The 18,863-nt window shown below is 35.9% G+C and overlaps 1 protein-coding gene across 16 annotated transcripts in view; it reads left to right on the top strand.

Moving 5' to 3' along the window:
- The window catches only part of KIF16B (kinesin family member 16B), a 158,143-nt gene that overhangs the window by 94,518 nt on the left and 44,762 nt on the right, over window positions 1-18,863 (top strand). For 5 of the 16 annotated variants that reach the window (XM_083829130.1, XM_083829138.1, XM_083829139.1 and 2 more), the window contains 7 exons: window positions 360-392; window positions 731-784; window positions 2,433-3,788; window positions 7,310-7,468; window positions 8,297-8,402; window positions 8,937-8,987; window positions 16,199-16,321. In XM_083829130.1, coding sequence (XP_083685256.1) covers window positions 360-392; window positions 731-784; window positions 2,433-3,788; window positions 7,310-7,468; window positions 8,297-8,402; window positions 8,937-8,987; window positions 16,199-16,321 — 1,882 coding nt within the window. Of the gene's footprint in view, window positions 1-359; window positions 393-730; window positions 785-2,432; window positions 3,789-7,309; window positions 7,469-8,296; window positions 8,403-8,936; window positions 8,988-10,013; window positions 14,568-16,151; window positions 16,322-18,863 lie in introns of those variants that run through there. The other 11 variants (XM_083829136.1, XM_083829137.1, XM_083829127.1 and 8 more) reach the window with 5 other exon arrangements.

Here is an 18,863-nt window from a genome sequence, read left to right as displayed (position 1 = left end):
CTCACTCATCACATCATAGTAATGCTTCTTTTCTTGGGAGGAAAAGGAAGAATTGCAGGCATATGCTGTAGCATAGTTCCGTAGCTCACTCCCTTCTCAGAATTGGCCAAGCTAATAAACCATAGGATTATGAGCATCGATTAACTATCATTGGCACTTGTAAAACATGTTTAGAAAGAATAACTATTTAAATTTTACTTTGAATTGTAGTGTGATTGACTGTTCCATGAATCTAACCGATTTAACCTCTAATAAAACAAACTGTTGGTGATGTTAAAATAGTCTGTACTGCTAATATGTTTTTGCTATCAATTCCTCTCTTAATTGATTGCTCTGTTTCCCCCTACCTCCCATGGCAGTCTTTTCCCTGTAAAAGGACCGATCTGTTTAAGGTAGAGAAATTCAATTCCTATGTATTGATTGCCATGTCCGCATGTAGTTAACTTGCAGAGGCTATGCTAATCATTTGTCGTGTTTATCTTAACTTTTTAAATGGTCTTTTTCCCCCAGAAATTCATTCACTTTTCTGTTTGTACTTAAGTGTCAGACAGCATGATACCTAATTTGTAACCCTAATGAAGGAAATACTTTCTTTTACTGTAGAAAGTAGTTTTATAAAACTTTTCATTTGCATCATTGTTATAATAATCATTGTGAATTACATAATTGTGTATCTTGCTCTTATATATTCAAGATTTTATTTTGTTTTTTTTTTTTTTTCCTAAATAAGGCTAGAATTTGAAAGACAACAACGAGAGGAGCTTGAAAAATTAGAAAGTAAAAGGTAACGTTATTCTCTGGTCTTTAAGTATACGTGTTTGTATATAAGTACACACACATGTGTATATATATATATAGAGAGAGAGAACGTTGTGGACTCATTTAAATGATTTTGAATCATGGTATTAGTAAGTAGGGTGTCCTGATATAAATATTCTTATCCCTCTTTCTTTTTTCCTCTGAAAGTTTTGGCATTTCCTTTAAGAATTGTCAATTCTTATGGATTTGTAACCAGATAGACAAGCTTCATTGTAGCTAACAGTGATCTTTAGCAAAGGGAATACCAAACAGAAAGATATATAGAGAGTGGACAATATAAATGTAGTATATTATATTATTCTTGCTCTTAGGTTTCATGGCGTTATTTTAAAGATGACAAATGAGGCTCTTTACCTGGATCTTTTTTACGCTCCAGTCACTTTTGGATTGAATCTCGATTAATCTGTGAACTCTGCTTCTTGTAAATAAAGCTTCTACGATGGCATGGGCATGCTAATAATACTTATCAGAATGCCATTTAGCAATCAGTTCAAAACAAAAAATAAAGCATTGTTACCAGCTGGAGAGCTAAGCTGATTTTTCTGGCTCATCATATCTGCTAAGATTTTACAAGTAAGAGATCTCACCTTGTTGCAGATCACAGCACTGATTAGATTCATAAGCTGAAAGACATTTTCTGCCTTCTCCACTTCATACTGCTTACTCAGTTTTGAAAGAGTTTTTATATAGTCGGACCAAGTTAATTAAACTCAAAGTAAATACAAAAAACAAAACAAAACACACAAATCCAACCCAAACTCTGAGCAATTGGAAGATTTCTTTCAGAAAATGATGCAGTAGAATCACTGATCTTATCCTCTTTGTTATGTTGATAGACTTTGAATTCAGATTGCATTGAAGTTGCTTTGTTTGTCCTCTAATCAATCAGATTTTAACTTCTCCCAAACTAACCAAGGACTATAGGTTGTTTCTATGTGTATTCAGGTGATTGTAGTATAGGGGTAACTGTGGCATCTTCAAGTCTCAGTCTTTCCTCACTTGGATTCCATTAGAACCTTTAAAAGAGTTATTGCATGGGCCATACTTTGTCTTAAATTTGTCTTTCAACTCCATCTGTTCCTAAGCTTATATTCCCGTTTATCAGAAAATCAGTTGGGTTCACAAAAAGAGAAGACATTGTTTCAATTCATCTGTTGACTCAAATTTGGTGAGGCAAATTTCACACCAAGTCCTTTTATTAACTTCTGTTTGTGTGAAAATAAGTGTGCATGCGTAAAAATATATATGGTTATTTTTCACTGTGCGTTCTATCAATATTTTTATTGGATTGGATAAAACTAATATAGTCTAATGTTATTCTACCAACATAAATGCTATCTAACGTATTTCCTTAGAATTTAATGTATCCACAACATTACATGTTGAAATAAATTATATGAATCTGTGCCATTTTCTCAAGGATTGAGTTACTTCTAAGAAGTATAAGATTTTAACCTGCAGCAAAACAAAAGTATTAAAAAATATATATATAAAATTGTGGTATGTGCTGCAAAATCTCTGTCCAAAACTTTTTAACTTCTAAGTGATATATTGTCTTTTGGACAAAACAAACAAAAGAGTTTGATATATTTCATGTAAATGTTTTCTTGTAGGAAACAAATAGAAGAAATGGAGGAGAAACAAAGATCTGACAAAGCAGAACTTGTAAGAATGCAACAAGAAGTAGAGTCACAGCGCAAAGAAACAGAAATAGTACAGCTGCAAATTCGAAAACAGGAAGAGAGTCTGAAACGCAGAAGTGTTCACATTGAGAGCAGGTTAAAGGATTTGCTGGCTGAAAAAGAAAAATTTGAAGAAGAGAGATTGCGGGAACAACAGGAGATAGAGCTTCAAAAGAAGAAACAGCAGGAAGAAATTTTTGCCCGTGTCAAAGAGGAATTGCAGCGCCTACAAGAACTTAATCATAATGAAAAAGAAGAGAAAATGCAGATTTTCCGAGAACTAGAAAAACTTAAAAAGGAGAAGGATGAACAATATGTTAAGCTGGAATCAGAAAAAAAGAGACTTGAAGAACAAGAAAGGGAGCAGGTGATGCTTGTGGCTCATCTAGAAGAACAGCTTCGAGAGAAGCAGGTCATGATACAGCTCCTGAAGAGAGGGGATGTACAAAGACTTGAAGAAGAGAAAAGAGATCTTGAAGATATCAGGGAATCTCTTTTGAAAGTCAAGGAAGCCCGATCTGAAGGTGATGAAAACTGCGAAGAGTTAGAAAAAACACAGGATAGTTTCATACAGTTTAAAAGGAAACAACTAGAACAGTTGACTATTTTGGAAAAAGATTTAGTTCAACAAATGGATCACCTAGAAAAGGAAATTGCACATGAAAAAGTAGCTGTAGAACACTTAAAATTTGCACAGGAAGAACATGTAAATGTAAAGAAAGATGATGAAAACTTTGCAGATGCTGTGCTCAAGGCTGATGAATTTGACGAGATAAAGACAGCGGAATACAGGCTTCAATCTAAAGTACGGCAGCTTGAGTACCTGAAGAGTAATCATTTGCCAGCACTGCTGGAAGAAAAGCAAAGAGCTTCTGAAGTCCTCGATAGAGGCTTCTTAGGATTAGATAATACTCTCTATCAAATAGAGAAAGAAATAGAAGAAAAAGAAGAGCAGCTTGCACAATATAGAGCTAGCACAAATCAGTTGCAGCAGCTTCAAGAAACATTTGAATTCACAGCCAATGTAGCTCGTCAGGAAGAAAAAGTTCGGAAGAAGGAAAAAGAAATCCTTGAATCAAGGGAAAAACAGCAGAGAGAGGCACTGGAACAAGCTGTTGCTAAGTTAGAAAGGAGGCATTCTGCTTTGCAGCGTCGTTCTACAATAGACTTTGAAATTGAAGAGCAGAAACAGAAACTTGCTACCTTGAACAACAGCTGCAGCGAGCAGGCGGGTCTGCAGGCTAGTCTAGAAGCTGAGCAAAAAGCCCTTGAACAAGACCGGGAACGGTAAGTGTTACAATAGCTTCAGTTTTTAGGACCAGCGATTCACAAAAAGTAAATCATTTTTATCGCTTAGATTTTGAGAGGGCAACTTTTTCTGTGTCCCACTGTTTGAGTTTCTTATTGTTTCAAGTAGTTTGCCCAGAATTGAGATTGCGTATTGCTTTTTAAAAGATTCTTGCCTGCTCATTGATTTCTGTTTGGATATTTGACCCATCCCCTGCAGTATAGTACTTGCATGAGCCATCACAGCATTCAGTTAAGTTGTTCTTACCTATTTAGAAAGCTCAGCCAACCCCATGCTCAGCCCTTACAAATGCATGTACTATTATACAAGTTTCTTTTTATTAAAATACTTATGTATAGCATTTTGTTTCTTTATTGGTAGCAAGCTATATGGTGGTTCAAGATTTGTAGATTGATAGTCAAGGTAGATTGCCAACTGTCTCTCTCAGCTGATGTTGTGTGGAACACTCCTGGTATTCCAACTAAACCAGTGTAATGTTTAATGTTTTGTTACTGGCTTTAGGGGTAAATAAAGTAGACTAGCCATATATCTGTGTAAAATTTGTTGGTGTTTTTCAAACTTATTTGAAAATACACAGCTGCTTCGATACAGCCCTGTGTTATGACAAACCCTTTTAGGTATAGAAGCAATGTCATCAGCAACACATGTGATGTTTGGAACTATAGCCTAGTATTTGTGCTAAGTATAGAAGGCTCAGAGGAAAGTGTTTCAGGTAAGGAGGGTTCTTCCTTCGCAGGAGAGGAAGAATTTTTTTATTGTGTTTTTGGCCCGAGCAAAAATCCACTGGGGTTATTGGATTCAATCCATGCAGTCTGGAAGAAGGGCAAAATTAGCATTTTAAAAAGGTGTTGTCTGATTTGCTAACACAAGAGCTTGAAAACTTGTCATTATTGGTGAAAGAATGATTTTGTTTTTCTTGAGGTAGAATTAGATTTGCTTTTTTTTTTAATATTCCAGTGATTACCTGATTCTTCTTTCAGAAGCACTTCAAACCAGATGCTTGATGAGAAAAATCACCAAAAACATACTTACCTATAGCAAAACTGATGAACTCTTCTGTATCTTGTTTATTTTAAACCGTTATCAGGAGATAATAGTTCCTTTTTACACCCTGACCTTTAGGTCACTCTTTCCACATGTAAAGCTACGTTGTGTGGATTTTAGTTAGGCTTTTTCAATACCGAGTTATCATTTTGTTGTGGCTATTTGCCTATATTTTTCGTAATTGTCTTGAAGAACATGTAATCTATTTTTCTACACTGAGCATCTCGCTTGAATAAAGCCAGCTATAAACAACTGGAGGTTCCACAAAAATAGACAGCTTCTTAGCTAGCCCTCAAGATATTGCTGGTTTGTGTAATAAGTGGGAAAAATATATTGTCAGATAGAAAAATTAGATTAGAAAAAGATTCCAAAGAAGTGAAAAGGTCTATTTTTTTTGTTGTTGTTAACTTTGAAGACCTCTTGCACAAACTGAATAAAACTTTGTAGTCATTCAGTGAGGGGCCCAGGGGCCTGAATAATTTTGTTCGGACTGTCATTTATGCACTCACAAGGAGAGCTAGCTTTTTATGAATGTTGTAGCAAAAGAAAATCTTAAGATACATGATAGTATGTTAAATATTTCAGAATATTTACATAACGTTTGTGCACAAGTGTTCAAGTTTACACTTCATAGTAAATAATGTCTTGGACCCTAGTAAGCATATGAACTGTATGTGCTGCTTATTATTAGTCTAGGTAATATTTTGTAATGGTGTGCTTCGGAAAAAGAGGTTCAAATCTGTTAGCTATCTAAAAATGTTTAAATCCAATATCCATCTGAAATGTTCTATGCGCCTAAGTCCATCATAACTGGATAAAATGTTTTTCCAGTTTGCATAATATGCCGTCTCAAAATCCTTTCGCCTACAAGGATGACCCCCAAAATGATAACTTGGAGCTAATTCATACTGGAATTATGCACCCGCACTTTGTCTTTATTGGCAGAAATTTGGGGCTGTAGAATGAGCACAAAGCAACTTCAGAGCCATCTTTGAGGCGATGCGATGCATCACTCAAAAGGGGCAAGGAGCAATTCAGTGCACTTACTGGCGGATGCATCGCACAGCTGGATAAGCTTATAACTGTAGGAAATGATATCTTTTGATAGTAGGATGTTTACAAATGAAGAGATAAGCTATGCTCCCTTAATATAATTGTGATTTTTGTGGTTAAATTGATTTTCCATAGATGCAAACACTCCCCCATATCCATCAGCCATCTCCCATCCACTTTCCCTCAGGATGCAAGGTTGTTTTGCTGCTAATCAAAAGAAACAGATGGCTTCTGGCTGTGCTGCAGAAAGTACTCTAAAAATGAAGTAACAATTCAGCCTGCTTTACTCCTGCCTAAGCCACAGCATTTGTACTCGCTCTTCAATTTTCAGTTTTAACCTCCAGGAAGGAATAAAGTAGCTGTAGCATTGTACTTCAATTTTGATATTTGTAATTGCAGTTAAAATGTTTGAATCCCTACTTTGCATGCTTTCCACTCCTTTTGCAGGAACTTCTATTCTTTTACTCTTTAATTTTCGAGTAACCCGTAGAAAAACAATTACCTTTGGAGACAAAAGTTGTAATGGAAGTGAGGAAGATTATTACTTTGTTACTAATCTAATCTCAGATACATTATAAGTGAAAGCTATTCTGCAGATTACTTTGTCATAATATAGTTTAATTTGACTAAATGATAAATATTGCAAGAAGTGCTACTTATTTTATACCAGATGCTTCAGGCATTTTTGGTCAAAAATACTGTATCTGATTTTACATATTCTATTGCGTGCATAAATCTGGCTGATACAAAATTTATTTGTTAGAGAAAGTGAGGAGGTTTCCATTTCAAAAGGTGACTTATAACGTATGGAAAATAAATACTAGACTTTTGTTGGTAAATTTTCAAAAATATATGTGCAGAAAAGAATAGCTGAAAAAGAGTAAGATTTATATGTATAGTACACAATTTTAAGATTTTCTTATAAATATGCCCTTCCACATTGTTGTCTTGGGTTGTTGTTGTTGTTTTTATTATTACTGTATTTTGTGTTACTTCATTTTTTTCCCTATTTATTCGTTTACTTCAACCTAGAAGCCGAATAACTGACATAATTGGTAGAGTTCTGTAATGAGGAGAGTTTTATTCAAATGATCCCATTAGATAAGTTTAGTCTTTCTGAATTAATATTTAATGTGCTGAGTTAGATACCACTTGTGTTGGAGGTTTATGAAGTTGTTTTATTTAGCTTAGCATTGCTGTTGGAATGTGTTTTTTGAGCCATCTTTATTTTCCTATCTAAATATGCTTAAAGAACAAGTAGTATGCTCTTATCTTCATAGATATTAATAGTTCAGATATAACATGTTTCTCAGTGTAAGTACAGCACATCTTTTAAGAACTGTGGGAATCAGTGGTACCTTAATACAGACAACATGAATTACACTTTAAGATGTCTTTGTAGCCTGGACCAGGAAATTCAGCAGCTGAAGCAAAAAATTTATGAAGGTGATGGTGGTCAGAAAGGAAATCACGGAACATTAGAAGAGAGACTGTCCCATACCAATTCCCCTACCAGCCCAACAAAGGCACAGCCACCCTCTGCTCCACTAGTTGATGATAGGTAGGTAACCTGTACTTCTACAACTTGTTGATATGAAAAGAAATATTTTGAAAGTTCTGTTCTTCTAGGGTTGAACTGGAACTAAATTCTGTAACTGTACCTGAAGAGTAGTCTGGAAATAAAATTATTTTGCTATACTTTAAATAACCAGCAGACTTATCCGTTGCTCTTGTGCAATTTGTTTTTCAGTAGAGTTTTGTGAATCTCTAGACGTAAATGTATTTAAGTTGGTTTTGTGTTTACACTTACTTGTCTGTATGGTATTGCTTTATGTACAGTAAAAGTGACAAAGTAAATCATATTAAGCCTTTTTTAACAAGACAGTTGCCCACAGTTATTTAAAATCTATTATTTTTCCTCTTTGTTCTTTTTACACTTATACAAGAAGTCATTAATACCAACTTTTGGATCATTCTTTCTGTTTGAAGACCAAAAGTTGCCTACATTGCAAAATTGATAAAAAACAAACCATTAAGTAATAAAGATGCAACCCCAGCCTTCTATTTCTTCCTCATCCGTCTTACCCTCACTCCTACTTGTGCATAGAGTTTTATGCAAAGCAGTGTCTTAACCTGTGGCCCATTGAATTGTGTAATTGTGATAACAAATTTGTTAACCTTTGTCTGTTAAATGAACACTTGCTCAAAAATCCACATTCCTTGAGGGATAAAGATGGTCTAATGTTAAGCCTGACAATTAAGCAATTAAGAGTTATGCAGTGTTTAGGGTTCCTAAGTGTTTCAGAGAGTCTTTTAACTTGTCTTAAATTTTATCTAAGAATATATATATATATATATATTTTGCTTCATGCTTTGCTATGTCTTATAGGATAAATGCCTTTATTGAACAAGAAGTGCAGCGAAGGCTCCAAAATATTCATCATAAAGCTGAGGATAATGATGGTACCCTGTTCTTGTCTACAGAAAGTTTTAAGGTGAGCAGTGACTGGTAGGAAATCCTGACCTTCGATGTACTGTGTGTAACCACTGATTTTATTGTTGTTCAATAATTTTCATGTTTTCCTGCGCATACTTACCAAAAAAAAAAAATAAAAAAAATCAACCAGTAAGTCAGGGCTATCAGTTTTAGATTTTGCTGTTCATATTTTCTAGTGGCTGTATCATGTTCTATTCCAGTTCTTTTCAATGAGGATTATGTAAATGGTAATAAGAAGCTTGCAGGTGGAATCACGATTTTCATTTTATACCTTTAAAATACATGGATAAAATTTCCTTCAGAAGAACTGTAACCGTTTACACTGGAAACAAATGCTCATTTAAAAACTGATAATCTGACTCATCTGAGGACTGGCTTGATTGACTTCTATGCCAGTGGTTTAATAAATATAAGTAAGAAAACAGTTATTTTTAGCTATTAAAAATAACTCTCTTCCTATAAATACTTTTAAATGAACTTACACAAGAAAGGCACTTTATTTAATAATAACCTGTACCTTTTTTGTTCTTAGGATAATGAGAGACTTAATAATGGCACTGTTCAGCGCAAGCTGAAGTATGAGGTAGGTCATAATTTGTTAGAATGAAGTGGTTGCCTTAAATTATGGCATGCCCTGTAATTAAATTTCTTAATGTTTAGCTGCATAATTAGAATTTTGAATTCACAGCAAGATTAATGGCTAATAGAGACAGCAATTTATTTTTCTAGCTTGCAATTAGAGTGATTTTTTTTAGGTTGGGCACAGCTTTTTCCTTATTTGAAAGGTGTGTTGTTGTTGTGGATGTTTCTTACTTGCTTTGTCATGATCTTGATTTGGAACAGTATCCCTTTCCTGATTTTTAGAGGATAAAAGCATTTAATAAGGAGATTGTTTGAATTCAGAATACCACTACACATTTTGTGACTCATCGTAAACTCGCTACTGTATGGATGTTTGTGATGATAACAGTAGCATTGGGCAAATTTACCTGAATGTCATGAAGGATTACTACATGCATTCCTAAACTGAGCTTAGACCCCTCCCACTGTATTCAGTTGCTTAACTTGTTTGAAGTGTTGTTAATTACTTGACTCAGAGAGTAATTCCTAAATAACCTTATGGATTTAAACCTTAATAGGAGGAGGACTGCAACCCCTCTCATTTGGACTTTTTTTTTTCTTTTGGACTTTTCCACTGTTATTTTTAAACTATCTTGGACTTTTGACATTATCTTGTGCTTGTTTTTGCACGGTCTTGGATAGTACAGGATTCCTTTTTTGTGCATGTGTGGAAAAATAATAAAGGTCTTATACATTTCTGCATTGTCCTTTGACTTCCCTGTGTTTTTTGAGTAAAACAAATACAAACCAAGTGAAATGGATACTGTAAAAAGGAAAAGCAGTGGTGGGCTGGGAAGATCAACCATTCCTGAATCAGACCTCAATCAGTTTTGTTTGATTTTTCTCTCTCTAATTTCGGGAGATTATGCAATTGTACAAATTTTGGATGATTGTACAAATGTACTCAAAATCAAATCTGAATTAAAGAAATTTTCAAATCAGAAGACTTTTAAAGACGTTTGTTTTCTTCTTTTGGCATTTTTAACAGAAAAGTCAACAGTGGCAGCCACATTATGACTTTCCATTTATTTCCAAAGATGACAAATGTGCTTCTGAGTTGCTTGGAGAAAACACAGGAGTAACAGATCATAACAGACAGAAGGAACATACAGAGATGTGGAATTTCTTTTCCAGGCTTGGAAGAATCTCCTTCCCCTTTACATCAGAAAAGGCATTTGAGAATGAAAGGGGTAATTCAGAACAGGAGAGCTTTGCTTGTCTCTGTGACACTGAAAGTAGTTTAACTCGCTCTGAAAGTAGTAATACTTTAAAGAGTAAGAACATTCCTTATCAGAACGTTTTATCTACTTCTTTACCAAGTCATGACTTAAATAATGTGGCTTACTCACTCTGCAAGTTTGAAAATTTCAATCATTTTGACAATAAAATAATTACTTCTCAGGATTGTGACAGCTCAAGAGCTGAATCTGATTGTTCCCACTTGCAACAGCTGTCTCCTTTAGGATTCTTAATGTGTGCTAATGAGCAAGCTGGTTTTAACAGCACATCATGCCTTGTCTTTTCTCAGTCTAACATACACTCTGGAACTTGTAAAGAAAACAGACCATTTAAGACAGAGCAACGGGCAATGGAAGACCAGTCTAGTAGTTCTCAGCTTCCAAATGAAAAAAACTCTGATTTGATCTCTTCCACTTTGATAGGTTCTCATTTGGATGTCAGACCAGAAAGTGCCTATGGTCTGGGATATGTTTTCAGTAAGCTTTCCTGCCTTTACAAAGATACCAGCAGACAGCTGCTCAACAGTACCTTGGTTTCTAAACAAATTAAGGAGTTGGGAAGTTTGTGTGACAAAAGTGAGAGATGTGCACAAGCGGTATCATTAATAAAACGTCTGCCACTTATAAGAAACTTGCAAGTAGATGTATTCTTCAAGTCTGATATGAATCAAGATGTATCCCACTCTAGTGATGACACCAAAGCTCATACTGAAAATTTTCAGCTTGAATCCCCTGTGCAAGAGAATGTCATGATGTGTGGAAGCACAGGAATCTCGGATGCCCATGTGAGAAAGCCCACTGAAGGATGCGTATGCGGGTGTAAAAATGAAGAGCTGGAAAATAGTCTTGTGTTAAGACAGACATTTCTGCATTTTTCTGATGTCTTTTTGAAACTCCAGGTCTGTTCTCTGGAAAAAGTGCTCGAATTTTTGACCTGTGCCCTACCTCAAATTTGTATTAGTATGGAGGAGTTGAAAGGTATCTTTTGGCTCGCTGTTAGCAATCGCAAAAATCCTGATCCAGAACCTGCTTGCTTGCTCTTGTTCAGCTCTGTTTTATATGTTGTTGTTTCATCAGTCAAGCAAGACATCTGTCAGAGTTCCTTGTCAATATTTCACGAGGTTCCAGTCATCGCAATAAGGGAGATTCATGTTGGCTTTGCTGGACAGAGTGTGAGTCTTCTTTCTGCCGAAGATGATTTGCTCACAATATTTACTTATAACAAGCACTACACTCAAAGAATTTGCCATGACATAATGAGCATTTTGATTTCTACAACGGAGGATGCTGTTTATTTAAATCATCAGCTCTTGAAAGATGATTTGATGCGGATGTCACTTGACTGGACGTCAGAAGTAAATGACTTAGTTTTATCAAATGGAGTACTTTTGACCTGTAAATTCAGAACTATATTAGCCGATCTGGCGTACTTACTCCATGAAAATATGGGATGTATTAAACCTTCGTTAGCTGATATTCAAGTAGTGCTGTATGCCACTGTGAAAATAGACTGTGCTAAGCAGAATGTGTATAGATCTCTGGTTCTTACAACTACTCATATAGGTCTCCTAAGGGAAAACAGTATCTTTTATCCTGCACCTAACCTTTTGGATGCTTCATGCCAGCGATCACAATTTGACAGCCTTCAGTTGTACAGTTTGAAGGATATTCGATGTGTAGTTTTGCCAGACAAAGAGAATTTCACGAAAATTGAGCTTGTGTTTTCTAGAAGGAGCAAGGTTGGATCTGATTCAGGAATTGGTTTTTTGAAATACTGTGAAAAAGAAATAAATACTCAAATGACAGTCATCCCATCAATTCTTCAAAGCAGTTTGCATATCCCATCGGAAATCTGGAAATTAACATTCAGTTCAAGTGAAGAAGCCGTTTGGCTAATTATGCATCTGACTAGGTGTTGAAATCGAAATACATTTAGATACATTCAAAATAGGAGGCTAATGAATATTGATAAAATACTTTTTTTTCCCCATCAATAGGCAAAAGAGTCCTTTGAGCCTTTAAGGGAATACCTTAAAGATGTGTACACACATCTTACCAAAAATCATTATTACTTGATTGCTTACTTTTTGTGTGTCTCTAATATGCTGTATGTACATTTCCTTGGGAAGGTGAGGAAATTAAATGGTTCTGTTTTAAGTGGTATTGGATCAAAACTATAATTACAGCTGTGTCTTCTGATTTCCATTTTGGCTGTTGTTTTTGTCTTCCTCCATCTCCTATCCGTCTTAATTAATGTCTTCTCCATTCCTCCTTGATTGCCTTTTCCTTAATCTTTCTGAGTATCTTTGTTTTTTATGCTTCTCATCTATGTCGTGCCCTTGATCTCAATGCTTCAAAACATTTGCAATAAATGTGTCTGAACCATAAGGTGCGTTTAAGCCTATGGTACACCACTATGTGGTGTTAATAGTAAGGATGTTTATGGCTTTCATTCTTACAGTTTTGGGAAGAACACTATTGGCAATTCTTTTCTGCTTTAGAGTTTCACATTAGGATTAATATGCTCTTCGATTAAAGTTTGTCGTGTGGCATATTTTAAGTCACGTAGGCTGAGGTACCAGGGATTGGTAGATTTACCGCCTCTCTTTTCTCTTGGGTTTCCCACCTTTGCCTACAGCCAAGAGAGTGTAGGCTACATGGAAGCAGTGAGTCAGACGAACAAAAACGGAGAGAACATCCAATACCCTTTTTCAATTTCCACTCCTCACACCCCGCCACCCCACTCTTCTCTTGCAGAGAAACAATATATGGCTTTTTTGAGTCATTCCTATCTACTTCGTCCAGCAGTTAACTTGTACTCTCACGAACAGAATGCCTTACAGTCCTTTGATATGAGTGCTTAAGGAAAATGTGATGTTAAAATGAAGGAGGTTAGAGGGTGTAAACAGACGTTATGCTTTGGCTTGTTGACCTTTGGTCACATCACTATAACTACAGTAAGACAGCCGTTTCAGGTTTATGATTTGTGTACATGTTTCTTGTGATGTTAAATGGATAGCTAGCAACTGGGGATACTGCCTGAAGGGTGGAGTAAATTTAATCCTAGAATCATCTCCATGTAATGTGTCAGATACCTGGCCTGAATTTCCTCACTTTCTCATGTTTACCAGTGGGGTTGATGATGCTGTGAGACTGCATCTCTTTCTGGCTCTTTAGTATCACGTACCAAAAAATAATGAAACTATTGAAAAAAAATAGAAGATTTCCCCTTGTCAAGGCTTGCCTCGAGCTCAGTAAAAGGTTACTCCTTCCTTGTTACTCCTAGCCGATGTTCAAAAAATAAAGAAGCCATTGTTTCCCATCTTTTGTTTTTTCCCTTGCAATGGGAGCTGAATACCTTTGGATCCTGTTGCTTGAATGTGCCATCTGCCTTGTTGGAGGAAGATGGTCCTTGGCAGAAAAAATGGTGGCATCTAATCTGAAATTCTAAATGCTGTAAACATATTGCCAGGAGAGGTGTAATCTTCTACCAGACAGTTAGACTTCAGTCTCCCTACTAGTATAAGAACGTTTCCCATTTGTTCTTACCATACGTTAAGACATGATAATGTAATTCACTTGACACTTAAAAGGACATAACTTGCTTTGGATGGGGAAGTTGTGGCTGGAAAGATGAAGGGTGGTTTGGATAGCAAGTTGTGTTATGATTTAAAAAAAAAAAAATCACAACTTTATGCTACCTAAAGCAATTCCAAAGATGAGAGCAAAATATGTCATTTTACTTTGATGTATAGTTTTTGTTTTTAACAACAAATATATGTGTATATATACACACACACAAATATCTCACAGACCATGGAGTAGACAGTTGTGTTGGAGTGGAACATCACAGCAGCTCACTTAGAGAGTGGCTCCCTTACTCACACTGTTAAGGCATTTCTTCAGTCTTGCTGAAAGTAAACTTGAAGCGTGGCACTGTCTGTGAGGATGGTCTTAAATCAAGGCTGCTAAATGACAGCAATTACTGTAACTAATTGCTTTTCAGATGATACCCCACATTTTAAAAAATGTTTGTGCATGTTATGTTCCAGATAACATGGTTTTCTTCTTTGTTTTGAAATCTAACTTGCTAGATATTATGCATTTTTATGGAGAAAATGACTTCAATATCTTTTATTCCACTGTAAATTAAACATACCATAATGATGGATGTTTATCACTATCAAAGAGTTATTTAATGTATTAGGACATGTTTTTCACAATACATTGTGTTTGAAATTATTCTTCTATTAGCTGTAATAGTTTCCTGAAAATGATTGCCAATAAATTATGTGTTGACAGAGGTGGTTTTAAGAGTGACTTTATGGTTTTCTTGTTGTTTTAAAATGGATCATATTGTTGTCAAGGCAATGAACTCCTCTTTCCCCCAAGGAAAGAAGTGCTTACATTTGTACACTCCGGAAAGCTGAGATTTACTTGAAAAAGCTAGTAACTTGGGGAGAAGTGAAAGAAGAGCAAAATGGAGGGAAGAAAAAATTTTGTTATGTAAACAAAGATCGTTTAAAAAAAATCCATTCAAACCCAACCTTTTTGTTTTAAATTTTCAGTAAGGAAGAATATTTGTGGAAAACAACTTCTAGCTAAAATCAGTTGATTGAAACTAAAACTCACCTCCTTTGTATTTTCTTTTCCAATACTATTAATGTTATCATTAAGGAAAATGACATTTATAATTGACTACTAACAAAATAATGAGATAACCTGTCTTCTCAATAACCTGATGAGGATTTTAAAAAGTTACCTGTAACAGCATTCAGAGGGGCATCTACCCATGGTTTCAAACTTCACTGCTGCTGTTTTCAATAGTATCATGAAGTATAACGTGTACTTGGTCACCGAGAGTTGCTACAGAGAGGCCAAGTGTCACGAAGCAGAACTGTGAACCACATTCACATTTCTGGATAGTATTGGTCAAGACTGAAGGATTTTGACCAAGCAGTATGTCTCATGGTAGTTACTAAACTACTGAAAGTCAATGTTGAGAATACAGTTATGGATGAAGTGATGGATAGCATCACTAAAAACAAATATGTAGCGTGGTCATAAGTTTAAAGTGATAGTGTTTCAACTTTTTTTAACTTATATTTGCAATGGTGTTGTTGCTTCTTTAAGTACAATTAAGGTTTTCAGACCAAGTACTTTCAGTTGAGTTAGTGGATGACTTCCCAAAAGGCAGTTCTTACTTTTATTGCCTACAAATGGTTATGCTACTTTTTGGACACTGTCACTGCAAAACATTGAGCTTTTCAATTGCAAAATGATTTTATTGTTGACAAAACTTCACAATTAGAAATCCTACCTGGCTGTTAGACCAATGTACCTTTGTTACAAGTAACTCTTCACAGCTTTGTTCAGACATTGTAAACTTATCATACTTGAGTTTTCTATAATGAGATTTAAAGGAAACGGTAGGAAACTGTTTTGAGAGTGGATTACTAGGTTATTGTTTAATTGTAAAGTGACTTTAGATTTGTCTAAGATCTTTCTTAATTGGCTAGATACCCTGCAGCTTTGCATATTTGAAACAGATTTTTTAATATAAATACATATGAAAAATAAAGGCATGATTCATATATGTATTTTTTCAAGGAGGGTTAATAAGTCTTCTGTTTTTCTTTATTTTTGATATCTAAGCTGGAAATGCCTTTTGAAAGAGTAAGCAATATTGTAAAGGAATTTTACCTCATATTTTTCATGCATAACAAAATGCTAGGGCTTGCTTATAAAAGCAGATCCAATTTGTTTTCAAATAATTCCTTCGTTTTCAAAATAGTTTCTGCCACCTCCATGCTCTCTTCTCCCAGCTCTTCTGGCTGCGAATGTTTTCTTGTTTTTAGTGAAGGTTTTTTTTTTTCTTCTTTACGTAGTGATTTTGGTTTTCCTTTGTTCTCCCTATTTGGTATGCACATGAAAGCGGATGGTCTGTCGTTCTCTGGGAGCAAATCCAGATGACCTAAAGGACCCAATTAAAATTAGTATTCCGCGCTATGTCCTGTGTGGGCAGGGAAAGGATGAACACTATGAGTTTGAAATAAAGGTAAGTGCTTTTCAGTTGCTTCTCCTTAATGTTTTGTATTTGTACAACAGTAGCATCATAGTAATAATAATAACAGAAAAATGTTTCGTTAAAAAAGTTAGCTGCTAGTTGTCTTTGTCCAGCCATTGGTGTTCTCTTTGACAACATCACAGTTAGCAAAGGTGGACCCAGCAATAGGAAACACACCTGAGAACCTCCAGATTCCAGAAATCACCTTACTAACCCCAAGGAAATGTATTCCAAATGTGCAATTTTTGTCCTTTGTCTAAGTGGCCTCAGTACTGTGAAATATGAGGGGTTGTGATAAGGCATGCACAATACAGGATACTCTCAAGACAAGTATTTTCCAGATGGATCAGTTGTATGCAGCAAGTTGGTGGTCAGGCTCTTGGGATGGAAATTTCCAGGTCTTACTGAGATGTAAGCGGAAGGTATAGAAAATTATTAGACTTGAAATACTTACCTGTAGTAATGAGAGCCTAATTTAAGTATTTTTCACTTATCCACAACAAAAGTTCATTTCATTTCTGGCCCTTGGTTGTTCTGATTCTTAATTTACAATAGGTCTCCCTTCTCCAAACTGTTATCTGTTTCCCCTCCATTCTAGTGTCTTTCTCAGCTAATCTCCTGTGCAGAAATGCTGGAAAAAATGCATATTCATTATGTTTCCTCTGGTACTAAGCCAGTATTTTTTCAAAGCAAGATGTGAAATCTAATTGGAAATGTGCTCTGAGTGCATGTGGACACGTAGCATAACTGATGTACATGGCATCAGAGACTGAATTGGCAGCCTTCTTCACTGAATGTACTGCCAGATGCTTCATTAGGTGGTGAAAGTTGGAGTGACCTGCCTTCATAGTGTGCAAGACTGTTTTTGAGCTATGCTTATGGTCTCTTTCGCAAAGTCTTTCATTAAGATGGTCAATTTTAGCTCAGTTTATGCTAATTAAATTTTCACCTTGAAACACACTGCACTGTTTGTGGATGGAATACTTCCTTCTGCCTTCTGAGTGTTGACTTTGCTGGGGCCAGTAAAAGCCCAATAGCCATCAGAGATGATGAGAAAAAAGTAAGTGCATGTGAAACTTTCCCAAGAACTGTTCTAGTTGCCAACTATTTTCAGCAAATAAGATTTACAAAACTGGATAATGGTTAGTAAAGGTAAAAAAAATAAAAAAATGTTTTGTACTTTTAGTAACAATCAGTGGATTTCTTTTCCAAGTACTTTTCCTTCATCCCTAAAACCCACAGAAGCATGTGCAATGTCCTGGGATAGAGGGATAGTTAAAGAATATATGAAGGAAGACTTGAACTTATTCAGAAGGAAAGGTAACGGGGAAAAATTTAAAAGGAGTGTGATTCTTAACTAGCAAAGAACAGGATGATGTCTCAAGAACAGGTACAAGTGCTTACGAAACTAGGCTTCAGCAGTTGCTTGTGTTTTGTTGCCATGAGGAGCAAGGCTTGCAGACTGACCTCTGATGGCATGGAATGACCAGATGCAATCCTGTGGCTGAGAGCAGTGTATATGGAGCGGCTGTTCTCTTGTGTCGTACTCGTCAGTATCATCTTGCTGTTTCTCCTGTGCCATTTCTAGGCTGCCTATGAAAGAAACTGCTGCTTAAATAACTGCTTTGATGAAGTTCGTAGCAAGGAAATGATGACATACAGAGTAGGGAATGGGCTATCACTTTAAAAATTGTATTCCATTGCTATCAACTTCCTTAGAGCAATATTTTTATTGCAGCTCCTATGGACCTTAATTTGGCAGTCTTTGGAATATTTCTTACAGTTATTCCCTTACACAAATCAATCAACTGTGTATGCTGCTTTTCATTTGCCTCCAGATCTATGTTACACTGGGCTGCTTTTGCTGTGGTCAGGATTTGGCTCCAAGCTACAATCTGCAGAGCTTCCACAAACTTTTCTATGTGAAATGTTTTCCTAGCAGAGCTTATATCTCTGATCTGTCTTTCTACAGGCAGGGAGGAAAGAATGTGTACCTCTTTCACCCCTTCTTGACGGGTCAGGGTGCAGTGTCAGTTGTTGAAATAATTCCTTGTTTTAGCCCTGCTTTACTTTGCTCAAGTTAATTTTCAGGTGATGGCATATTAGATTGTACGTCAGTCTTGGGAAGGAGCTGGGGTGGTGTTCATCTCATTCCCTTTGCCGCTATCCAAATGAGCTTTCTTTACCAAGGTTGCTCTTGTTGGAAATATGGGTAGCTGACCTGTTTGCATGTAACAACAGAGTTACCCGACAAAGAGTCAAGAGATGATGGAGTTGCATTGTAAGACAGTCCCCAAACCTTTGAATCATATCTCATACATATCTCAGATGCATTTTTCCATCAGCAGATGTTTCTAATCGTTGTAGATAAATGCTGGCTTATTGCTGTATAGAGGAACAAATCTGAAAAATATTCTATGTAAGTTTCTTCTCAGGACATGAAGTAGTATATAAGAGGTGAAAACGTATCTAATATGCTAAAAGAGTGGGAATAAGTTTTACACTTCTTAGCAGTGTTGCGGTCAGTTCATAA

The sequence above is a fragment of the Anser anser genome, assembly GCF_964211835.1.
Source record: "Anser anser genome assembly, chromosome: 3".
Taxonomy (NCBI): Eukaryota; Metazoa; Chordata; class Aves; order Anseriformes; family Anatidae; genus Anser; species Anser anser.
The sequence above is the reverse complement of the archived record's forward strand: the minus strand, read 5'-3'. Positions and strand labels throughout refer to the sequence as shown.